The 24,965-nt window shown below is 41.4% G+C and overlaps 2 protein-coding genes across 5 annotated transcripts; one reads left to right on the plus strand and one right to left on the minus strand.

Moving 5' to 3' along the window:
- Positions 1–1,691: 1,691 nt before the first annotated feature.
- On the minus strand, positions 1,692–11,367 carry troap (trophinin associated protein). 2 transcript variants are annotated; one of them, XM_085394999.1, is made up of 14 exons: positions 11,199–11,367; positions 10,810–10,908; positions 10,251–10,488; positions 9,729–10,158; positions 9,423–9,541; positions 9,251–9,302; positions 8,798–8,943; positions 8,637–8,691; positions 8,444–8,532; positions 8,277–8,348; positions 5,418–5,513; positions 5,014–5,317; positions 4,492–4,694; positions 1,692–2,099 (listed from the first exon to the last, which is right to left on the minus strand). In XM_085394999.1, the coding sequence occupies exons 2-14, from the start codon at positions 10,869–10,871 to the stop codon at positions 2,037–2,039; spliced, it is 1,929 nt and encodes a 642-aa protein (XP_085251125.1). In that variant the 5' UTR covers positions 10,872–10,908; positions 11,199–11,367; the 3' UTR covers positions 1,692–2,036. The 2 variants fall into 2 exon arrangements, with proteins under 2 accessions (XP_085251125.1, XP_085251124.1); XM_085394998.1 differs by having other exon boundaries at positions 9,726–10,158.
- A 173-nt stretch (positions 11,368–11,540) lies between these two features.
- Positions 11,541–22,758, plus strand: LOC146644677 (differentially expressed in FDCP 6 homolog). Of its 3 annotated transcripts, none has more exons than XM_085394513.1 (12): positions 11,541–11,686; positions 13,082–13,391; positions 15,049–15,189; positions 15,304–15,489; positions 16,312–16,539; positions 16,632–16,778; positions 19,482–19,590; positions 19,682–19,980; positions 20,066–20,232; positions 20,526–20,724; positions 21,558–21,648; positions 21,987–22,758. In XM_085394513.1, the coding sequence occupies exons 2-12, from the start codon at positions 13,296–13,298 to the stop codon at positions 22,175–22,177; spliced, it is 1,854 nt and encodes a 617-aa protein (XP_085250639.1). In that variant the 5' UTR covers positions 11,541–11,686; positions 13,082–13,295; the 3' UTR covers positions 22,178–22,758. The 3 variants fall into 3 exon arrangements, with proteins under 3 accessions (XP_085250639.1, XP_085250640.1, XP_085250641.1); XM_085394514.1 differs by having other exon boundaries at positions 11,547–11,686; positions 13,148–13,391; XM_085394515.1 differs by having other exon boundaries at positions 11,557–11,686; positions 13,151–13,391.
- The last annotated feature ends 2,207 nt before the right edge of the window (positions 22,759–24,965 follow it).

Raw genomic sequence — 24,965 nt, forward strand, 5'->3', positions numbered from 1 at the left:
TAAAAACATTAATTCTGGAGTAATGGAAAATATTGGAGCACTTTAATAAATAAGCTTTACCTCAACAAATCAACAAGATATTTAAAAATGATCCCACTACACTCTTACCCCAAAAAATCTTGTGTATTTGGTGAAACAGGAACAGTATTTCCCAATGTTACTTACAGTTTGGGCTGCTTTCCTCTGCCTTTGCTGTTGGTAATTTCATTTCAAATGCAAAGAGTCCACACCACCTATTCAACTGACTGTGACACTGCATTGACTCATTATCAGGGCTCTTTCTGTCTTGACTGTACTGACTAACCAATCACATGCTCTGAAAGTTAAAGTAATTTCGTAAGCCTAAAATAATTAAATAGTGAAATAAATCAATTGTTCTTTTTAGGAAAAATGAATTTATATGTTATGCAATAATGACAAATTTCATCATTTATTGTTATTATTATAATTATGTATTTAATAAATAATTTATGGCTTTCACATTACACACATTTAATGGCATATATAAGAAATTAATTATGTTTTTAATACATTATTTATTTATTTAACATTTAAATAAATAAATAATTTAATAATTATTTAATCGTGTATTTATTTATTTAATTTTGGCACTTGCGGTGCCCTACAAATTAGGTCTGTATGAACCTGTATTTGTGCTTTAGGCATTTATCAGAAGAGCTGAAAGTCACCAAGGAAACTGGCAAGTAATGAATCAATCAAGACTTATTCATGATCAATAAAAGATTGGACTAATTAAATTTAAGTTAATGTGTGCTGGGTGGTTTCAGCTTTAACTCTGGCAGTGTTCAGTGGTGTGAGAGTAAAGTGGGGAAAAGTAAAAAAACAAAACAACTTTAAGTAGATTTTTCTTTGCATAATTTACACAAGGTACATATAACCTCCATAATGTTTCTCCTGTTGCTCCTGTGCAGGTTAGGTCTGCAGTCTAGCTCAGCATGAGATGTACCTCCATGAAAACCGCTTTTAATCTTGATGTTACCTCACTAAGCACCAAATCTTGCTTCATGCAAACCTCTGGACGGGGATGAAATCAGCCCATGGGAGCAGAGGTGATTCAGCAGCTGGCTACATTTCTCATATATTACTCCATAACTCCTAACAGGACACCTCATCACATGACTGAACAGGATGCTTTGCATGTTTCAAGAAAAATGGTTGACCTTTATATCTGGCCAAGAAACAAAGTGCAGAATGCAAGACGGTATGAGATTTTGCATCACTGAAGTGTCGTTTCCATATCTCAGTGCTACATGTGAGTGGGGCAATGATGATTTCAGCAGCTCTCTTATTCACAGGAGCACAGCAGGTAGCTCCGGATGTGTGATTTGGGAGACTTTTACATTCTACCTGACACAACTTCAAAGGGATTTGGGTCTCCTCCCGGGACCAAACTAAGGATCTTTGTGGCATTAAACGAATGTGCAAACCTCTACACCATAGCGCCACTACTTAATTCTCTAAAATATAGCAAACTGTCAATCTTAACCAAACTTAAAGCATCATCTTCACAAACATGAAATAACTGAAGGTAAAGACATGAAACAAATATTTGTCTGACACTATTCAAAGTTCGTTTTTATCATGGGGTCAAATCCTGAAATTACTTCCCAAATCAACAAATCTTAAATTGTGTATGTGCTTAAAACAAACAAACAAACCACACATGGCCAGACAGTAACAACTATTTATTATAAACACTGTACATCACAGAGATCCTAACCATTGATCCACATGTACACTACAGCCAACAGCACTGATCTCTTCATTGACCTTTTAAAAAAATATTTTTTTCAACACATACATTGGACCTAGGTCCCAAAAAGATAACTTTTAATCTACTTTATTAAAAACATACAAGTGTCTGTAGTTATGAAAGAAAAACAGTATAATTTAGATATACCCTTTTTCTTTTTGGAGCAGCCATTGACCTGGCGGCGTCAGTGTTCGACAAATATTTGTAAAGTGAAGTCAGCGGCGTTTCACAGTGAAAGCAAACACTGCAGCTGTGGTGCAAGTCAACTGTCCTGCAGCGGAGAAGGCGGACCAGACGAGAGATCGGAGCCAATTGGGACAAATCTCTGAAAAACAAAATCAAGACAAATATTTATTCTGACTGTGTTGTGCACATCAAACACATCCGACCACAGAGAATATTTAAGCTGCTGTCCTGATGTCCGAGTGTTCTGTGCAGCACTCGGATCACACAGAGTCTTATTGTGGTCAGTGTTAAGTGCTTTAAATCTTACATCAGCTACAGAAGGAAAAAACAACAACAGACAAATAGAACTGAAATTAGTAGCACAAACTGACTAAAAGGTTCAATTCGTGCTATAGAAAATTACACCTTATTCCATTTACACAGCATACTTTATACACCTTTAAAGCAAAACCAAACAAGATAAAAATAAAGCAAATGTCGACAGTTTAATATTTATTTACCTCGTCTTGCTGTGTCCGTACTGCAGACGTACACCTGTAAATCGTCCTGAACTGTATTTTTTTCAAATATGGTTTAAACAACCCGTGAATACAGTTTGGAGGTAGATCATTTTGTACATCACGTGTGCAGGGTGAGAAAGTGTGAATTAATGTAGTTTAATAAATAAATAGTAATGTGTAATTGGTGAATAATAACCTTAATCCATTTATAATTCTTATAGCTTTCTTCTGAAGCTTATAAATTGGACTCGTATTTGTTTCTACACAAGTTTCTATGAGGGAACAACAAAGTAGGTGCTCTCCATTTCTCAAGAAAACTCAACATTTTAAGGAACATATTAGCTTATTATTAAATTTGACAGCACCGAGGGTTCGAAGATCGCAGGCATCCAATAACAGATTTTCAGCCTCGATTTCTCTGGGTTCATTGAATCCTTTAATGATATTAAGTTCTGTACATGATGAGATATTCAAAGTCTTCATCATTTTATGCTGATGAACATTTTTCTGAATTTGTTCCACAATTTTTCGATGCAGTTTGAACTTCTGCCTCTCTGAGATGCTATTTTTAAACCCAATCAAGTCATTGACCTGTTGCACATTAACCTAAACGTCTGTTTCTTTTAAACACCACTAACTTTTCCAGCCTTTTGTTGCCTCGTCACAACTTTTAGGACGTTTTGCTGCCTTCAAATTCAAAATGAGCAAAGATTTTTCTTAAAAAGAGACATTATCTCAATTTAAATGTTTGACATCGCCTGTGCTTGGAAACCAGTGCATTTTGTTGTTATTTACATTTTATACAGCGTGCCAATTTTTTGGGAATTGGGGTTTTATAATGATGTGTAAAACCACAGAGGACACATGCTCATCAGATTACCTGATTTTAGTGTCTGTAATTAGCTCGCATATCTTAGACACGTCATTACAGATCAAACGACAGATGATGAAGATGTTTACGGGAAAATGATACAAATGCACAAGCAAACATCTTCTTACGCCACTCTTCATGTGGAAACTAATGGTAATAATGATACCATCTTTAATATGGACGCACTGGTACAGCTGTCTGTTTGTGAGAAAATAATGACGTGTTTAATGTACCTTTGTTTTTTCCTGGACCACTGAGTGTGAAATAAAGATGGATTGATCTTCGTTTAAGATATCTTGAGCTTCATACACTGCTGCAACAGTTATTTGTACACCGAGGGTGAAATCTCCAACTGATTTGTGCATAATTATCACACCCAATAATCAAACCGCCAAATATTATATATTTCTATAACTGATCATTAACATTGCTTTAAAACTTTTATTCATGTTCCAGATGGTCTTCATTTGAGCTTTTCTGTGCCACCACATTTCCAAAACATGCGCGCTGTCGGTCTATTAAACTGACTGTTAAGCTGAAATATATACTGAGATAGTGAGGTAAAGAGCCTGCAGACAACCCTAACAATAAGATGATCCCCTATGACACCTTCAGATCCCTGCTGCAACATCACCTGTGTTGTGCAGGGTCTATTTCTTTTATGTTTGTACCATCATGGTTTCCCTTTTCTTGGCTTTTCAAAATGGAATAATTTGAATAAAAGTCACAATTAATCAAAAATCTGAACCTGTGTTGTTCTGCCAACTATCATTTTCTCTAGAAGCACACTCTGAACTGAATACTTCCATCCATCCACTCAACCTTGATCCAGTTCAGGGTTGCACTTTTGCTCTAGTCCAGCTGTCATAGAGCAAAACACGAGGTCCACCCTGGACAGGTGACCAGTCCATCACAGAGCTGACATGGATAGAGAAACACACACACTCACTATCACACCTACGGCCAGTTTAAAGTTGCCACTTAACCTAACACACACGTCTTTAGACTGTGGGAGAAAGCCAGAGAACCTGGAGAGAACCCACTCAGGCAGAGCGACAGCATGCTGGTATTTTCAATTCAATAAAAAAAAAAAAAGAAAAGAAACCATAAAGCAGTGATATAAAGTTTGTTACACTGCAGATTGTCAGAGCTACACTTACAGTGGACTCTTCGAAGTGCAAAATGGAGGCCAGAGGATTTCCACAGGAAGGTCGAAGGGGAGCAAACCCAGGGGGAGCCCCGACAGACGCTGATGTGTAGGTGGCCACCTCCTCGTCCAAACGCAGCTCCTCCAGGGGAGGAAAACGCTTGCGCAACATCAACACTGCAGAACTCACAGAGCAAGTCTTCTGACCAACGAGATCTGCGACAGGAAAAAAATATATATCTGCAGCCTTCGTAAAAATTAATTAAAGAATCTAATTATTTAATAGCAGGAAAATTGTGTCAATTTTTGTCACTTTTAAAATCAAATATTGTGGTTCTTTTTCTCCTGGCACTCACTTTTAGTCTACACTTTAATAAATGTCACAACAGGCACACAACATTGTTAACCCTTTCCCCCATAAAGACGACACTTGTGGTTTTCACACCACGAAACCACTCGGTTCAGAAAACAGCTTCAATGGTTACTCCGAGTCAGCTTTTAAGAGGTTAAGGGGAGTGTGATCGATCAGAGTTACCTCTGTGCGGGCGCTGAACAGCAGGGGTGATCTTACAGCTCGGTTCTGGCACAGCCGGCACCTCGCCGTGCACTGGCAGCCCCTTTCTCTCTTCTGGTGAAACTGGAGCGCGCTGGTCCTGCAGAGCAGAGTCCCCCAGCTTCTCTAAACGCGGCACTCTGAACAACTTTTTGCCAGTCGAGAAAAAGATAACAGACTCTCTGTGCTGGGCCTGCAAGAACATCTGTTCTCCCACTAACTTCTCCTCATCATCATCATCGTTGCTCCTGCTCTTCTCCTCCTCTTTGTCACAGTGAGATTTACTCTGGAGACATGAATAGAAAACAAAAATACACTGATTGTTAAGCTACTACATTAATCAGAAGAACTTAATTTAATGTGGATCGGTCGCTTCAAATTCTCACAGCTGAGGCTTGAACTGGTCGCTGCTCGCAATCTTTTTCTGTCACATTTGCGCTCTGCTCTTCTTCTTCTTCATCAAACAGTCTCTGGACCACCTCCTGCGAAAGGTTAAAGGAACTGTAACTGACACAAAATAAAATGTGCATTTGTCCCCAAAATATATTGTAGTTACAGGATTTTTTTAAAGTAATAATTTTTAAAATTATTATTATTATTATTATTATCTTTAAATCTATAGCGCATCTGTCATTATTCCATGTTAAAAAAAAAAAAACTGTTAGAAATTACTCTTACAACTTACAACATGGTTACCCTGCAGGACCAAATCAGCCACCCTACCACAGAGCAGTGTGTGGAGTCTGCCACTCCAACCACAGAGGCTTCACACACTGACTCTGTAGGACTGAAGTCCTCTAAGGAGGCTGAATTTGAGCTCAAATGTAGGATTCAGCAAGAGCAGATTGAGATGCTCCAGAAACAGCTCCTAGCAGCTCAAAATCAGCTTGAAGAGCAGGCCGTTAAACATAGGCAGGAGCAGGAGACACTCAACCTGGAAATCAGTGACCTGAAATCCCAGCTCTGCCCCAACAAGGCCCTTCATGATTTGAAGGTAGATTGAAAGAGCCCAAAGCTTCCTCACTTAAAATCCCACAGCAGCACAAAGAACAAAATTCCACTGCTGCAAATGAAATGCACAAATGTGAGCCTCTGAAAGAAAACGAGACTGGAGAACAGGAGAAGATGGAAAAAGAGGACTCACTGCCATCCACTGCAATGTCTCTGCAGGAGCCTCAGAAAGAAAAAGACACCACAGAACAACAGAAGACAGAAAAAGAAGAGTCAGCTGCATTCTCTGTACAGAATCTTTGCAAAGTCTACAAGACAAACAGAAAATGCTCAATGTCAAGGTGGCTGAACTCGAGGCTGAAGTTAAGAGCCTGCCAGAGACTCTGCCAAGTAAGAAGAAGAACAAGAAGAAGCGGAACTGTGCGCGTCCCCAATTTCACCTAATTGGTCTCAACATCAAGTCCTAAAAATCATATTTATATACAACTAAATTGTCAGTGAACATTTGAACCCCTCTCGGTCGAGACAGAAGGCCACTCCTTCCTGAGCCCGGTTCTGTCAGAGGTTTCTCCCCATTAAGAGGGAGTTTTTCCTCTCCACGGTCGCCAAGTGCTTGCTCATAGGGGATTTGGGGGCTTTTTTTTTTTTTTTTTTTTTAAAACACCAACCACTGATAAGTTCACTGACATCAAATTTAAGACTCAGCAAATATGGAAAAGGATCATTCGTCATCAAGTGAGGAAGCATCCATTTAAAACATGTTTGCTGAGGCATATTTAGTTGTACATAAATATGATTTCTGTCACACTAAGGCCAATCACAGACTAATTTGGACAATTGGTAAAAAAATAAATAAATAAATTAGAAAAATTAAAAAAAAGTAGTTGTGTCATTGTTTCATGTAGATTTCAAATAACATGCCATTTTATGTCAGCATATTTCTGTTACATTTGTGGTGCTCGTGGTCTTATATTCTTATGATCCTGTTTATTTGATGAGTAAATCCTTCTGCCTTGCTTCACATATTTACTGCTGCTTGGCTAGCTTTAGTCACGGTAGCATCAGCACGAGTAGAAACAGATACACATCAGAGACATCACATGTAGCTTGTGTTTATGTTCAGAGTGACATCTGATTTAAAAGCAGGCAGCAAAGCACTGAGCAGCATATCAGTCAGCACAGAAAACAAGTGCCATAAATGTCATCTATTAGGCTGGAATAATTTGTTTCTAGTGGCTTCTATTGTAAGTGCTTTACATTTCAGCATGACATCCTGTATGTGTCCTACACTGAGGACACTTGAAGCTGGTCATTTTCTTAGAATGGAGCTAAAGATAAAACCAAAACAAAACAAAACTTTCATAAGAAATCTTTATTCTGCAGTAAGGGACATTAAAAACCTAATAATGTTATCATTAAAAATATTAAAATGTGAAATAAGAGCAAAATGTATGTTTGATGGTGTCTTATTCTCAGCACTTTTTTCTAATTATTGTTCTCAGAGTTGAGATTTAATTCTTATATTTAACTCAATCAAGAAAGAAACAATTCAGTCTCTTTCCTTGTAATAAGTCAAATTTTCTTCATTTAAGCATAAATTTTAGACAGTTTTTTTCTAGTTAAAACTTTGTTATTGCTACAGAAGAATATTTATTTTACATTTACAATTTTTTTCCTGGGGACCCTGTGACACCCCTTGGAAGAGCCGTATGCTGTGGATCTCTTAAGATGTCACTGCTGGGTTTGTGAGGCCATGTTACTCCTAAATTTCTATCTTGTTCAAAAAGAAGATATAAAACAAAGTTCTAAGCTATTCGACCTTAGTGTTCTCCTTTTTTAAAAAGAATCAATAAAGAATTGAATCGTTAAACAGAATCGAAAATGGAATCAGAATCGTGAAAATCTTATCAATACCCATCCCTACCTGGATTTGTTCAACAGAGTTATACTAGAAGGTATAAAGAGATGCTTAGTGAGGCCTGTTCGCAATGAAGGATGTCTCGCTCCTTCCCCACCGCTCATCACTCCCAAAGTTGGGATACTGACATTGTAGCTTAATATTTTAAAACCAAAAAGCTTTTTTGGTTAAAACTTTTTATGTGTTCACTTAGATTAGTTCCTGATTCCCTTTTATGGTGACTAGTTAAACAATATTTACGTACTTAAGAACATCTTTTGGCACTGCCACACACACACACACACACACACACACACACACACACACACACACACACACACACACACACACACAAGTGGTATAAAATAATAGGTTAAGTCAGGGTTTCCCATCTCACCTCCTGTTGGGGCTGAAGGTTGGTTTTGCAACTCTTGAATCCAGGAGTGCCGTATGGCGACTGATGCCATTTCTGCAAACAGAAGCATTATGAGTTAACGCGGTGATTGTGCACAACACAACAGACTACCTGGACAGAGTGCCAACATACAATAAATACATACTGACCATAGCAGACAGGGGCTGATGTCTGGTGTTGCGGACTCTCTGTGGGGTCCATTTGTTCAGCGCCGTCTCTTTGAGTGCTGCTGATGCTGCTGCTCAGGAGAAAAAAGCCACGTCACATCAGATTAAAAGGACAACGAGATAAGAGTGCTTTGGGTTTTATAAAGATAACGAGTGGAGCAATGCTGCATCTTACTTGCTGGCACAGCAGTCGCTTCTGGACGATTTTTTCTAACCGGCACTCTCTGAGCCTGAAGACAGAAGAAATTATTTCAAAGGCAGCACTTAAAAAGCAAAAAAAAGCAATAACAACAATGTAACAAGTATGAGGAAGTACAGAAGTGAACACAAATTTACTGTGTAGATTGAAGTCGCCCTGCTTGGTGGACAGACTGAACTTCGGGGTGTTGTGCCCACGGGCCCTCCGGCTTTCACTCCCTCGTTCTGGAGGATGCTTTGCAGCGCAGCGGGGTCTGGAGAGAACTGCACAGACTTCACTGATCCTGTGAGAAAAGTACAGACAACAATCATTTAAATAATATGACGTGAGTGTAATACTGAACATTATGAACACCCAACTAACACTGCCTGATGTTTAGTTTGAATAAAATTGGCTTCCAGTTAATGAGACTCATAATTGTGGCATTTTTATTGGGGATTTTACACAGGACGAGAGAACACACACGTATAGTGAGATATATTTATATAGTATTTCAAAGGGACTGCTCGGCCATCTACTATAAAATAAGTCTTTTACAATGTTCACATGTATGTGCCAAGCACATGTTGTGTTCTCCATCTTACACTGACCTGCAGGGGCTCCAGCTTTCTGTCGGCTCGTCATGACGGACACTCGCTGGGGCTGCACACATGATCATTGGACACCTTTAAAAAAATGTTTACCTGCTGCAACTATAGGCATTAAAAACAAGCAAACAAAAAAAAGCATGATAAAGAATGCACCGCTGTGAATCCAACTCACCAAATAGTTGTACGGTTTGGACTGTGGAGTCGTAGGCGCCGGACCTGTGACGCCCACTCCTTCGTTCCGGAGGATGCTAAGCAAAGCCGCATGGTCAGGCTGGAAGTTCTCCCCCTTTTCTATAATGCAAAAGAAAAAAGCCCAAGAGAAACTCTCTTAATATCTTCATTTTCACTAAACAAAATAAATGGATTTCCATGGATTTAAAGGAGTGAGGGAAATACGGCCTGCAAGCTTTAAGTGATTATCCACAAAATATAGGTGGAAGTTTGTGCCTTAGATGCGATAAATAAACAAGCTTACCACCTTTTGAAGAATTGCACTGCGTGGTCCGACTAGCATGTGCTGTTTTTGAATGGTCTTTTAGACTGAGCAGGTTCATGCTATTCAAATAGACCTCTGCACTGGGAGCAGACTGTGCAGAAGTAGCAGCACTATCAGGACGGGATGACATAGCGGTGGACAAAGATGAAGTCTGAAATGTGCTGGAAGGCCCAGTTGGTCCCGATAGGTGGGAAGCATCTTCTGTTGTCTTTCCGAGAGGCTTCCCTGCAGCTTTGGTTGAGTCCTTGTTGCCCTTTAAAGCGGTTGGATGTTTAGACGGTTTTGTGTTTGCATGAGTCCAAAGCTTTGGGACAGCCAGAGGTTGGTTTTCAGCAGCCGTTCTTGTGCTTTTGGGCTGTGACAGATTAAAAGGTACAGGCCGAGTGAGTGGCTTTTTCTTCGGCGCTTTTCGCTGCAGAAAAAGGAAAATGCTTATTAAACACATCAGACTAACCCGAGTAAATAAAAATATGGAAATCTACAGGATCAAAAGGAGATGCTTACAGCCAGAGGTTTCTCCTCCCACCTGCAGTGGGACTGACTGAAGTCCGAGGGAGTCTGAAGATGGAGGGACTTTGCAAGCACCGGAAGCCTGCTTATACCTGCTTGCAGAGGTGCCTTTTTACCAGTGGCTGAGCTTCCTGGATCTTTGTTCTCAATATCTTTGTTGGAAAGGTGAGATCCTGACATGGGTTTGGAAGGCTTTGGGTCTGCTACCTTTTTGTTTTGTTCATTCTTCATTCTGAAAAAAGAAAAACGGTCAGCTTTGTCACACAACCCAGCTCGAGGCTGGGAAATCACCAGAGGCAGCATGCAAAGGGGAAAAAGGGGGGGGGGGGGAACTGATTCAAGGACAAAGAAAACCAGACAAGATGGGAGGCAGATACAGGAGAGGAACAAGCTGCCTGACATTTTTAATACCAGTACTGATTTGATACCTGAGATCTAGAAAGGTATATTTTACTATGAGACAAACAAATAAACACGCTTCTGTAGACAGACCAAATAAGTCCCAGCTCTGAAATTCTATATCAGTAACTGCGGCTCAAATCATCAGTCTCACCTCATAAAGTCACTGCGGATTTTATTCTGACTCTGTTGACGAAGGATTGGAGAAGAGTCCATGATGAGGAGATAAAGCTGTGAGGAGCAACTGAAGCAACTAAAGACAGAAAGAAATTAAAGCTGAGCAACCAAAATACCAAACAGGCTTCTAACAAGGGTAGTATGGAGATGGGCAAAAGACACCAAGCATGCAATGAAAACAACAACAAAAAAGAAACACGAGACTTTAAAACGTTAACATGAGCTAATTTAAAGTTCTCAAACAATCTGTCTAATCGTAAAAGCGCATGCCTGTTAGTAACACAGTACAAACCATCGTGCTGACTTGTGAAAATTACCCCAGAGAAGCTAGCTTTACCCCGATCACAAGCCTGGCTACATACGGACCTTCTGTGTTCCTATAATTCAACAGAGTATCCGTTTCTTCCTTCCGATCATCCAGTAAAGTATTTCAGACCGGAACAGCTCCAAATGTTTTGGTTTATCGGGTGTTTTGTGCAGATTTAAAAACCACTAGCCCCGTCTATTCTCACCACAGTGGGCTGTCAACTTCCTGGACTCATATGAGTTTGTAAAAAGCGCGCTTTGCCATTGGTCGAAATAAGAATCCGTATCAGCCAATGGCCGCGTGCGGTTTAGTCAGGATAACGTCTTCGACCAATGAGAAATGGAGTTTCATAAACAACTCCATGGTAACGACGCGAAAGTTGTTTTACCACGTGACAGCGTGTCGCCGCGGCTTCCCCCTATGTGCAAAGTACAGACATTCAGAGAAACCTATAATAATAATAATAATAATAATAATAATAATAATAATAATAATACAATCTACATAAAGCGGAGCCATTTCAAGGATATAGACTTCCAGAGCTAAAGTAAGTGGAGTTTGATTTATTTGACAAATCATGAGGAATATTAGAAGAATTTTAGATTTTTTGTTATTTTTATTTTATTTTCAGATATTTTAATATAAACATTGTTTAAATCAATGGGATCACGTCAGTTACTGACGTAATGGTTTTGTTTTGTTGTTGTTTTTAATTTACATATTTGAATATTGATGTCAGAGGTTCTTAAATTCATTGGACAGCACTAAGGTAAAGTCAAGCTACCAAGCCATTCTGCATTTGTTAGTATTTTATATGCAAATATAAACAATATACGGTAAACTTAGCTAACAAGAAGTCTACATTTAACAGACAGCTGCTAAAGTAGCGATGAGACAAGCTAACTTAACATAAAGCTAATGCAGTGATCTTAGAGAAACAATTTGTGCTGCCCAAAAAATCTTTTAATCATCTCTGAAAATTCACCCTAAGGTTAGAGAAACTGCAAAAAAAACCCCTAAGAGCTGCATTTCAGACTCTGCAGGCCTAAGTCAGCATGTTAAAGATTAAAGTTCGTCACAGTACGATTAGAAAAAGACTGAACAAGTATGGCTTGTTTGGTAGGGGTGCCAGGCCTCTTCCCTCTCAAAAGAACATGGGAGCACAGCTTTGATTGCAAAATCATATCTGAACAAACCAGAAGATTTCTAGAACAGCGGGTAACATCACCAGTGGAGGGGTGATGATTTGGGCTTGTTTTGCAGATGCTCTGTGGCCTCAGGTAACAAAGTGGGTCCTCTACCAGTTGGAAGGTCAGTGGATCAATCCATGTGGCAAAGTACACTTGGGGGAAGGTACCCCGAGTTTCCACCAGTGTAATCCCAGTGTGAGCGTGCTGTGAATGTTAGAAAGCCTTTGGACATTGATACAAGTACTGTAACAAGGTGTGTGATTGGGTGAATGAGACTTGTAGTAAAAAGTATTTTGAGTGCTCAACTGTACAGAAAGGTGCTATACACATGCAAGGCCAATTATCATTCACTGTCACTTAATTGGCTCTTTATGCCTTATTTATGTTCACACATCAGTGCAGGTATCACCCAAATAAGGAGGACCTTGAAAACAAACTGAAAGATTACTTCACAGAGAAATGAAAGTAAAAGCAGCACTGCCAGGAGCCCATCTAATTACTAACTTAAATAATAAACCTTTATAATGAATGGCAAATTACTTTCTGTCCAAGGTGCACAGGAAGGGGATGGAGATTTTCAGTAAATCAGTGATATAACTTTAGAACATTAAAAATATAAAACTGTAATAACAACACTTTTTGCACAGGCGCATAACTAAACCTAGCAAGACACTTGTAGATTTCTAGGCAATGCATAATGGAGTTTTTTCTTTTAAAATTTTCTAAGGATTAAAACGCTTCTGCCACTGCAGGGCAAGATCTGACGCTGCGGTAAACAGCGAGACCCTCCCTCTTCATCACTGACCACTGTAATCCAGCAGGTGCCGCTGCCAGCAGAACAGTAAAGCCCCATGCCTGCCTGAAAGCAGCAGCACAGCGTGGGTGTATGCCTGTCACCCGTGTCAACAGTAGAGGGAAGAAGAAGAGACGTAGAGGAGGAAACCAGAAAATAACGCTGCAGCAGACATGGACTTGCGGTCTGAGCTGCTTAAATCCATCTGGTATGGTTTCACAGCCCTGGATCTGGAGAAGAGCGGGAAAGTGTCCAAGTCTCAGCTGAAGGTGAGTGAGGGATCGTCTACCTGGAAGATGGAACTAGAGAAACTTTTTTTTTCCTGCCCGAGAACTTACTCATCTCTTACCGTTTACCCTCGTTTCCTACCTCGTTGCATTTTACATCATGCGGGTTGGTTGTGAAGGAGGTGAAAGCAATTTCAGCAACAAAGCAAATTAAATCTCAAGGTTTACTACTTTTACTATGTGTTTATGTGTCAGGAAATAATGGTGTGCAACGTCTGATACTACTTATCAGAAAACATCATCATCATTAACATTTCCTGTGTAAAACTCAGTTTTTTTCAGCCGTGTACTGCCCAACAAGGAACAAATTTGTTCCCCCTATTTTGAATAAAATGCTTTCAGCTGCTGAAAGAGGGCACAATATGCACCTCTGTCCGGCGCGAGCACGAGAGTAACAGTTTGCTCTCAGTCTGTACATGAATGGGAGCCCTCATCTCCAAGCTGTGCTCACATTGGGCCTCCATGTACCAGCTTGTAGTGCAAAGGGACCCTCTGGCACAGCACCGGGCCAGAGAGCAGCCTGTTGAATAGAGTAGGTTCACAACATGAGGCCGAACACGTCAAAAAGGACATTGTCACAGGGAGAGCAGGGATAAAGTGGACACATGTTGGTGACCGTTGTCTCTTTCCACAGAGCCTAAACGAGGCTACTGTATGTTGCATTGATCTCATTGTTATGTCACTCGGTCTCGCTGTGGCTCAGACTCCATTTCCAGCCACCTCCACGCTCCTGCGAATGTGCCGCCCGGCGCTCCTGGCTCTCAGCGAGTCAGCCTCATGACTGGGCTTATCCCCCCTCGTGCCTTCAGCCTTCTCTGAGGCGCCGCGCTGCTCAGAGGCACTCGCAGGCAAACACTTTGCATGCTTTGGCCTCAAAACTGACAGATGTTGTAGCGTTGGAGACTGGCGACAGGATGTGGTTATGGCTCAACACACAGAGAACCTAGCTGTCTGATAAAATGCACGATACCTCAAGATGTTGCATGGTTTCAGCTGAAGAAACAGAACAAGAAGGAAAAGCGTTTTTTAATCTAACTGTTTTTCACATGCTGTCAGTGATGCCACTGCTCACAAAGAGTAAAGTGTAACACTTGAAGTTTCTAATAGAACTTGGAGATGTTTTCCTGAGCTCGATTTTCATCTTTTTAAACTTTAAAACGGTCATATTGCTTTACTGATGTCGTTCCACTCTTAAACTAGTGCGTCTGAACGGTTTTCCAGGCAGCTTTCCTAGAAAATTAAAGCTTTTTGCTGACTCTGGTGACTCTTTTTTTCCATGTTTGAGCAAACACATTTTTTTTTATAGAAAAAAACGATGCAGCAGAAATTTAAAAGTTCAGTTCCTCAAACACTTCCCTGGCCTTCATTCTCTGATTGAGCAGCCAGCTATATAAATATATTTATACATCATGTCACTTACCTTTTATATTCTACAGAAAGTTTCATCCTTCCTAACTCATGACGTGTAATCTCTTTTTTTAGACACTTAATTATTAATTTGTAGGCGGATGCGGTTAGCAGCCTCACAGGACAACAAATAAAACAGTTTGCACAGTCCTGTGTTGGACAACGAGAACTGAAATGACTTTCTGCTTCAGTGTTTTTCTTTTTTAAACATCCTCATATTGTGATCCTTCAGGTATTGTCTCACAACCTGTGCACAGTCTTGTGTATTCCACATGACCCCGTGGCTTTGGAGGAGCACTTCAGGGATGACGATGATGGCCCAGTTTCCAGTCAGGGTTATATGCCTTACCTCAATAAATACATCCTGGATAAGGTGATTAAAAAAAACCCAAACAAGTGTGCTCAGTTTATTTCAGCATATTGCGAGCTCCATGTGTTTCATAATTCAGACAGCTTTTTTTAAACCCCTGGTCTTGTGTCTTTGTAGGTTGTGGAAGGTTCTTTTATTAAGGAAAACGTAGACGAGCTCTGCTGGACTCTTACTGCGAAGAAAAACTACCAGCCAGACCGAAGCAGCAGCACCATTTTACCAGACAAAGATGCTTTTCGTCTCTGGTGCCTTTTTAATTTTCTCTCTGAGGACAAGTACCCTTTGGTTATGGTTCCCGACGAGGTGGGTTTAACTCTTAACTCTTATCATTAGTACGATGCATTGTTTATCGTATTGAAAATGTAACCGAAAGAGAAAAAAAATCACAAGTGTGTGTGGCAAAAGAAACCCGTTTCCAAACTTAGACCCTAAGCTACTCAACATTTCCGCGCTCTGTTGTTGAGTCTGAGATTGCACTCAGTAATCTCTGACCTAAAAATGCTGTTGGATCTTTTACAAACACCGAGTACACCAGCTGAAAGTTTGTTTCTTGCCACCATGGAACATGGTGCTCATGTCACGCAGCAGTGTGGGCTTGTTTCTCACTTGCAAAGTCTCATTTTGGTTTCCTGTCGTGTATTCTTCACAGCCGCTGCCAAGAGAAAGCCCCAATTTTTCAAGGGCAGGGTCGTTTCTGTCACCCTCGGTTTAAGAAAGCATTATCCAGTTGTATTTTGGAGCGTGTTTCACACATCAGCCACTGTGCAAAGCACTCTGTGGTGTAGCCAGGGCTACTGTGAGGTTATACTGTTACTAGAGAAAGCCTTATTGGGAAATAGCAAAAGCTGCTTTCAGCTACACTATTAGATACAATTTTTGCAGTTGTGTTTTAAGCAGAAGGATTCAAACTACAAATAAAAGTGTAGTAACAAAGTAATATTAAAGCATCACTGTGAATTAGTCCTTAATAAGCAGGTGATGGTCACTAAAAATGGTAAATTCAGTTTTAAATACTCCTTAAAACTGCACACAAAGGTGATTGGTGTAATATATAGCTTGCTTGAGTGCAGCACAGCATGCAGGGACAGTCCAGCTGAGTTATTAATCCTGTCTCTTTCCATGCAGGTGGAGTACCTCCTCAAGAAAATATGTATGGCTATGAGTATTGAGTTCAACTGTGTCGAGTTAGAGGACTTCTTCTCTCAAGACTCAGTGCAGCAGAGTGGAATTACTGTTTGGACGTTTCTAGAGATGATGAACTCCGGGAAGGTAACCAGAGGAATTGATGCGAGCATCATCAGTATGGCTATAGAGGAAGTGTACAGGGAAATAGTTGGTGATGTCCTCAAAGAGGTAGGAAACTGATGTGCCTCCAGAATGCTGTTTTTGTTCCTCCCCGGTGAGATTTATTTCAGTGATCTGTGTGTCGGTTTGGCTGCGTTCAGGGCTATCTATGGAAAAAAGGCCAGCTGAGGAGAAACTGGAAGGAACGGTGGTTCACCTTAAAGCCGAGCAACCTGTCCTACTACACTGGAGAGGACCGCAAGGACTGCCAAGGCAATATAGCCCTGGATGAGAACTGCTGCGTGGAGGTAAACAGCTGGAGAGATAATCATCTGTGACAGCTAGAGAAACTCTTAATAACAAAATCTCCACAGCAGAAATACTAAAGCAGGCGTTTAAATGACATTCAGGCAGTGGTTCTCAGTGTAGGGCGGGGACTTCCCCAAGGTGCTACACTAAGGTTTTTTTGTAGTTTTATTTTTTATCACGCCCCTCATCTTTGATTTAACTTGTAACTTACTACAAAATTTGAAATCCTGTCCCTCCAAAGGTTAAACAAGACAAAAAAAGGGGAGCAAGTACAAAATCCAGCAAGACCCTGGAATCTGGTCAGATTAAATGTAATTCATACATTCAGTTTATACCTTTAATTTTATATATTTCAGTTTCTTTTAAGTCAAAATTATTGCTTCACGTTTACAAGAGCAAAGAATTTTTTTTGGAGTCTGAGAGAAAATGAGACCGCCCTCACAGTTAAATCAGCACAAGTCATGTCGACATTAATAAACATGCTATAAAGAGAAGAAATTTAAACGTGAAATGTTGCTGAATAATCCCACTTTTACTCGGTGGCTCATGATTTTCTTTTAAGATGCGGGATGAGCAAAGGTGACACCGAGCCTCTCTCAAATGACTAAACTACCTTTCATAAAAGGAAGTAAATAACTGCAAAATCCAAAATCTTTCTACTCCAGTGCTTTGACTTGTGTTGGCACTGCTTCATATTTTGGGTGTCATAATGAAACAAGGTAAGACTGAAAACTGAAGCTTGCCATGGGTCATATTAAAAACAAGATTTCCTCACAAATCTCGCAGAGCTCAAGGGAACTGAGGTGATTAGTGTGCTAGCCTCACTCCTAGCTGAAAGTGAAGCAGAAGTAAGAGTGCAGCGGTTGCTATTTAAGGTGTCTTGGTCACTTTTCGTGTGGACACAGCCTCAGTTATCATACTGCGTAATACACTTGCAAGAAGGAAATTGGAAACTGTTCTTAGGTTCTCTGCATTTATTGCTCATAAAATGTGGTCTGAAATTCATCCCAGTTACAGTCAAAGATGACTAAAAGCGCAATGAGATCTATTCTTGTATCAGCTCTGAGTAATTAATCGCAGAGCAGTAAGTGAATTCCTGAGTGTAGTAACTTGTAGATCCCCCCCTTAGCAGTCACAACATCCATCACATGCTTCCTGTGGCTGTTCGTGAAATATTGCAACATTTCTGGGACGTCTTGATTGATCAGCCCTCTTCAGCTCATGCCACAGACCATTTGTTGACTGGTCGCATTCGGTGTCTGGACTTCCACGCGTGCAAGTCATTGTGGCGTTTATCATGGCGAAGTACGCATGCCGAACAGCCCCAAACTATGACTATGATGAGCGATACTCCACCTACCGTGCTTTGCAATTAGGAGGAGGTTTCATCGTGGGTGTGCAGTGCCCTTTCCCCCCCGCATTGCATGAAAGTTCACGTTTGTCTCGGCAGTCCACACAGCGTCACCCCAGGTTTATTACAGAATACACAGGTGGTCCTCAAGAAACATGAGCTCGTCTTTACGATGGTTTTTGAGATTAGTTGGACTTGATGAGTACACAGTAAGAATCAGCTGTAAACAAAAGGTATTTCCTCATATGAGGACTAATGAGGGTTTATTTCACAGAATAACACAATAAAGCATGAAAAACTTTATTAAGCATGAATGAAGCCAAAACGTAATCATGACAAAGTCTCATTACGATGACTTGATTTGTTTTAGCACTTGTTTCTTTATAGAGTCCTTTAACTATTTCTTTCTTCTTCTTGATGAACCACATGCTTGATTTGGCAAAAACTTGATGGCCTACCTGATACAGGGTCATTATCTTAAAATATTGATTTCCATTTTGGCCTTCTCTAATATTTAAGGTTATGGTACGGTTAAGGTTATCACCTGTGTAGATGATGTAGACCTCAGAGGGTTAACACTACTTCGGTTTTGTGTAAATGCTGCATTGGACACATTAACTAAGGAAATGAGAGTTGTGCAGGTGCTTTGCTGTTAGCTGCTCTTCTTACCTCTTTGAATACTCAGGTTTGTTCTCTTGTTGTGATCACCGCAGCACGCCAGGCCCCAGGGAACTAGCAACACTCCTAATATCCCTGCCTTGTATTTTATTGTGGACTGATTAAATACCGAGGCCTCTAGCAAAGCTGTTGTAACATTTTCTTGCTTCTCTTTATGCTTCTTATAAATCCCTAAGGAATTTACTGTGATCGAAGCATGGGTCACACCTTTAACTGGAACATCTTATTGCAAGAGGATTCTTTTAAGAAAAATCTCGAGCAAAAAGTTTTGCATATTGTTTCCAGCCTGGAACGTGACTGATGACTCATTGTGTTCATAAAAGACATTTAAAGTACAGCTCAGATTATGATCATTACAATGGTGACTTGGAATAAGTGTAGACCACAATATTGCAAAAATCCTGGCAATATAAATTCTTGCATGAATAACTAATTGAGTCACAAGTTCATCACTTCACCCAGCATGTGATACTTCAAAGGAAGCTGCTGAAATTGTGTTATATTGTAGGAAGCAGATGTTTTTTGAGCTTTCAGAGTTGTTAGAAAAATGTCCTTTTCCTGTAATTGATGTTTTTCTCCTTTATTTTTACAAAATAGACTCAAAAACTGCAAAACCATTCACAGTTAACTACTCAGTATTAAGAGATAAACTGGGTGTCCCTTTTTTGAACAGGTGCTGCCAGACCGAGATGGGAAGAGATGCATGTTTTGTCTTAAAACCCTCTCCAAGACGTATGAAATGAGTGCGTCAGACACCAAACAGCGACAGGAGTGGACTACAGGTTAAAAGAGACTCTCATTCATCAATTCACATCAATTTTTAAAAGCTTTAATTATTTATTTAGATGTTAAACATCAGTGTCTTCTTTGCAGCTATTCAAACGGCAATCAGGCTGCATGTGGAGGGGAAGAAATCCCTCCACAAAGATCTGAAGCTTAAGCGACGTGAACAGCGTGAGCTTCGGGAAAAAAGGCGACAGGCCAAGGAGGAGGAGCTGCAGAGGCTGCGGGCCTTGCAGGAGGAACGGGAGCGCAAGCTGGCGGAGCTGGAGCTCCTGAAGGAGGCGCAGAAGCAGGCTCAGGCCCTCCTGGAGCAGGATGAGCAGAGGAGGCGCCAGCAACACGAACAGCTTCAGCGTGCCCTGGAGATTCAGCTCCGTGAGGCTGAGGAGGTGAGCATGGAAACAAAGAATGAAAGATTTTAAAAGCATAAAGATGCAGATCGACTTTAACTTGCTTCTTTCTGTGTGTTACAAGGCCCGAGTCAGTATGCAGGCAGAGATGGCTTTGAAAGAGGAGGAAGCAGAGAGGCAGAGGAAGAGGATCCTGGAGTTGGAGGAGATGCAGAAACGTTTGGAGGAGGCGCTGCAGCAAGAGATTAAAGCCAGGCTTGATGAGGAGGCCTTCCGCTATGCTCAAGCAGGGTAAAGTTGTTTAAGCAGCTAGCCAGGTGTGCAGTGCAAAAAGCTTAGCGCAGGGTGGTGGAGGTTGTGTTGTGTACAAGCAGCATTTAATAAACTCTGTTGCTGCGTTATGTTCCTGAGGAAGTTGAGCTGCAAAGAGGAAGTTGTTTAACGCTGCAGCCAACTAGACCATTGTCATTGCACTCTCGATTTATCCCATCCCAGGTCCAAAGTACCTCGCTGATGAGCCCCCTGCATTTATCACAAATGATCTATTCAAAGTCTAACTTCTTTGCATTCTACATCATGCTCAGGTTGTTGGCTGAGGAGGAGGATAAAATGAAGGCTCTGATGAACCTGCAGGAGGAACAGGAGGAGTACATTGCGAAGACACAGAGGGAGAAGCAGGAGCTGAAGCAGGAAATGGAGGCCAAATCCCGGGCCCTGGAGGAGGCGCAGAGACAGCTGGAGGAGGTTCGAGCCAACCGGCACAGAGTTGACCAGGACGTTGTGGTAGGTAGAAACCCTGACACTGACCGTGTGACTCAGTTACAGCATGTTATCGAAGCTAATACCCCTCAGGCCTCAGGCCCCTAATACCACTGCAGACCCCCTGAACATGGAAAAAAATAAGTGAGCTTCTGCTGCTTGTCGTTTTTAAATAAATCACCACAGAATGTGTTGATGAGATCAGCGAGAGGCTGTCCTGTCGCAAGAGTCACTGACAATCTGACACCAAACCAATAAACAGAAGTTAAGTTCAAAATAGGCGCTTAAAACAACACACGAAAGCATCTCACGAGCTACAAAAAAAACAACCACCCACCCATCACAGTCCCTAGTCATCAGATAAAGTTAGATAACCAGGAAGTGCTGCAAGTATAACTTTGAAATTCATAATGATAAGACAGGATGCCAGATGGCAGAGACTTTAATGAGACTAAACAGACTGCCATCGTGATCAGTCCCTCAAAAGCACATCAGTTATGAACAGGATTCAAACAGGACACCATTTTTTTTCTCTTGTTGAGTGGTGGCTACTCTGTCTTTTTATTACTTTCATTATATTTGATTTTATTTGACAAAATCTGGCCTTGAGAGTGGCAGTAGTGAACCTTAACCTTATTGAGATGCAAAGTTTAACTTTTTAATAAATTGACCAGTTTTAGTGGTTAAAATACCAGCAGCACTTTGTTTATTTATCAGGTCACAGACAAAGAGCAAAAAGGAAGCGAGTTCACGTCTTAGTGGCTCTTCTGGGTACTTTTCAACAGATCGAGGTTTTTGGGAAGCGTTTGTCAGTTCACTTGTTTATCAGTAGCCGCTAAGCTCTTCTTCTCCGGCAGGCCGCCCAGAGGAAACTTCGGCAGGCGAGCACCAACGTCAAACACTGGAATGTCCAGATGAACAGACTGATGCGGCCGATCGGACCTGGCGGTATGTGTCCTTGCCTGCTCAGAGACATGACAGACATGCACCGTTTCAAGACCAGATTTTCAAATGTTTCTTGCTGCATTATACCAGCAGAGAAGTGTTAACCACTTCTAGCCCTGTTGTGTTGCAGCCAGGACTGATGTGACCATTTGCTTAGCTCAGGGGCTGTGAAGTTTAGGTCAAAATAGGTGGTTCATATATTTCATTTTGAACTTCTGCAAATATACTTCCTTAAATTTGATACTATACTTTATTTTAACTGTGAATTCTGTTTTTATTTTTGGTTTTTGTTTCAGCCTAAGTCTGATTTCAATTGTCCGTTTTGTTGCTTTCATTTTCAGAGAAGAGACCATCGCTGGGAAGCTCCTTCACGAGCTTCCAGATCCCAACGCAGCGAGACCCCGGGCTGCGTCTCAGGAGTTCGGGATCGGGGGATCGGGAGGAGAGCAAAGAAAATGTTGACAGCAGAGCTGGATGTGATTTAGACAAACGTCACTCTCATGCATCTAATGGCGACATGGATATCCCCTAAATGATGAGTCATAGAGACTGCCTCGTCACAGGAAGGGCAAGAGATGGTTGTCATGTTTGTGAACAATATGAAAGCGGCGGGGATATAGCTGAATTTACCGTACTACCACGTCTACTAAATGCTGAAATATTACTGACCTCGTATCACAGACAGCAACAGTTTAAAAACATTTTAACGAGAGTGCGTTTTCCAATATCTCCCCTTCTCAAATAATCCTTTTCTGCCGCCTGTGTGAGGCCTGACGTGAACATAACTGATACCTCAGCGGAAAGAAAATGAGCGGTAAGAAAGATCCTGAAAGTACAAGGTTAGCTCTGGTGTTCAAAGAGAAAAGCCTACATGCACACAGGAAGCTCATTTTTGTGCAGCTCTGTAACTTAGACGGATACCAATGTTTCATTTCTATTGGTACAATTTTCGAGGTTGTGGGAGGTGGCTTAGGTTTTTTTGATCTAGAAACTTGGTTCAGTATTAAAGTTTACCACAATTTCACTCCTGATAAACAGGAAAGAGAAAGAAGAGGCGTGAAAGAAAAAAAAAACTGTCATGACCTTCCTGTTTTTAATGTCATTTAACATTACTGTAAATAAAGAGAGTGAAGTTTGAAGCCGTACCTGCATCTTTACTGTGTTAAACTTAGTGCATTGTGCAATTCAAAGAAACTTTAAGGCAACTTTTTGTTTCAAATCTTAACCTGGTGCTTCACACAGTGGAAAAGCTAAATAAGAGTTTGCAAAACGAGTTGTAGTGACGCAGACGTGACAGAAATGCAAAAGACCACACGGTGTGGAAGTAAGAGTCGCAGACACTGCTGAAGTTGCACACTGCACATCCGCTTCGGTTTGAGTTGGAGTCTGCTTCACTTCTGAGGCCTTAAATGTGTCATCTCCGACTAATCTGACGCCTTCCGGGGACAAAACCTTCAGCTGGCTCACATGAGCAAACAGAGACATCCCCTGACAGGTAATGCAAACTGCATGCCAACTGCTGTATGTGCCAGTGTACTAATGCACAGTTTTAAGCAGAGGTGGCAACAAGTAGAAGCACAGATAGTAGTTTTGAAACATACTCCAGTAAAAGCTGAAGTACTGTTTCCACTTCTTTACTCAAGTAAAAGTGGAAAAGTACTGGCTCTGAAATATTCTCAAAGTAAGAGAGTAAAAAGCAGCTCTTTGAAGAACATTTCTTCCACCTACTTTTGTGCAAATCTTACTGAACCCTGTGCTATATTAATGTAATAATTAAATAATATTAGTAGATAGGAAAACCAGCTTGATTTCTGTTAAAATTTTATTTCTAATAAAGGCTCGGCTTGAATCAGTTAAGAAGAACACAAGCAGAGAAAAAATGAGGCTGTGATCTGCTTACCTGTGCTGCTGCAGCTGCTCTGAGGTTTACTGCGCCTTGTGGATTTACACACCTGAATTTAGCTGATGTTTCAGAATCAGAATCAGAATGGGTTTATTGCCAGATGTTGAGGTTTACAACATTAGGAAATTGCTGCGGTGCTTCAGTGCAGACAATAAGAATTAAAGTGCTATGTAGAAAGAAAGATATGTGCATGAGATATACATGAGATATATACATGAGAATAAGAATTATGAGTGCTACGTAGAAAGATATATACATGAGTGCAGGTGGTGATCAGTGCCAAACATGAAATGATGCAGTGACACAGCGTAGGGTCATGTGTTAGTGGCGGGGACAATCATGTGGTTATTGTTCATGTGTCCAACAGCAGAGGGGAAGAAACTGTTCTTGTGGCGAGAGGTTCTGGTGCGAATGGACCGGAGCCTCCTGCCTGAGGGGAGCAGGTCAAACAGACTGTGTCCAGGGTGAGAAGGGTCAGCTGAGATCCGGGCTGCACGCCACAGTGTCCTGGAGGTGTACAGGTCCTGCAGAGATGGGAGTCTGCAGCCAATCACCTTCTCAGCAGAGCGCACAACACGCTGCAGTCTCTGTTTGTCCCTGATAGTGGCTCCAGCGTACCACACGGTGATGGAGGAGGTGAGGATGGACTCGATGATTGCAGTGTAGAACTGCATCATCGTCCGTGTTGGCAGGTTGAATTTCTTCAGCTGCCTCAGGAAGTACATCCTCTGCTGGGCTTTCTTGATGACGGAGGTGATGGTGGGCTCCCACTTCAGGTCCTGGGTGATGGTGGTACCCAGGAAGCGGAATGAGTCCACAGAGGTGATGGGGGTGTCAGTCAGGATGATGGGGGGGAGTGGAGCTGTGTGCTTCCTGAAGTCCACAATAATCTCCACTGTCTTCTGGGCATTCAGCACCAGGTTGTTGTGGCTGCACCAAGACACCAGACGTTCAACCTCTCTCCTGTAGGCAGACTCGTCCCCGTCCGAGATGAGCCCAATGACGGTGGTGTCATCTGCGAACTTGATTAGCTTGACAGACTGGTGGGTGGAGGTGCAGCAGTTGGTGTACAGGGAGAAGAGCAGAGGAGAAAGAACACAGCCCTGAGGGGAGCCGGTGCTGATGGTCCGGGAGTCCGAGACATTCTTTCCCAGCCTCACGTGCTGCTTCCTGTCCGTCAGGAAGTCAGTGATCCACCGGCAGATGGGATCAGGCACATTCATCTGGGAAAGCTTGCCTCGGAGTTGTCTTGGCTGATTTCCATCCTCTACTGACAGTACACTGTTTAATCTTCCAGTTTATCAAACACCACTGAGCTTGTGTGTTTGCTGTTGTTTGTTAATCGGATAGAAAAATTGCATTTGAAATTACCTGCCACTTAAAAAAAAAATTACTCGTTTTATGTTCGCTCCTTTTT

Source organism: Rhamphochromis longiceps, linkage group LG20 (genome assembly GCF_057381845.1).
Source record: "Rhamphochromis longiceps isolate RC_006_pf linkage group LG20, R_longiceps_female_GT1.1, whole genome shotgun sequence".
NCBI lineage: Eukaryota > Metazoa > Chordata > Actinopteri > Cichliformes > Cichlidae > Rhamphochromis > Rhamphochromis longiceps.

Excerpts from the sequence above, each read along its gene's own strand:
- LOC146644677 (XM_085394513.1), top strand. The coding sequence starts at position 13,296 with ATGGACTTGCGGTCTGAGCTGCTTAAATCCATCTGGTATGGTTTCACA. Across the intron at positions 19,591-19,681 it reads GCGACAGGAGTGGACTACAG|CTATTCAAACGGCAATCAGG; the intron begins GTTAAAAGAGAC and ends TCTTCTTTGCAG. Across the intron at positions 21,649-21,986 it reads GCGGCCGATCGGACCTGGCG|AGAAGAGACCATCGCTGGGA; the intron begins GTATGTGTCCTT and ends TTTCATTTTCAG.
- troap (XM_085394998.1), bottom strand. The coding sequence starts at position 10,871 with ATGGACTCTTCTCCAATCCTTCGTCAACAGAGTCAGAATAAAATCCGC. Across the intron at positions 10,159-10,250 it reads GGGAGGAGAAACCTCTGGCT|CGAAAAGCGCCGAAGAAAAA; the intron begins GTAAGCATCTCC and ends CTTTTTCTGCAG. Across the intron at positions 2,100-4,491 it reads TGCACTTCGAAGAGTCCACT|AGATTTGTCCCAATTGGCTC; the intron begins GTAAGTGTAGCT and ends TTTGTTTTTCAG.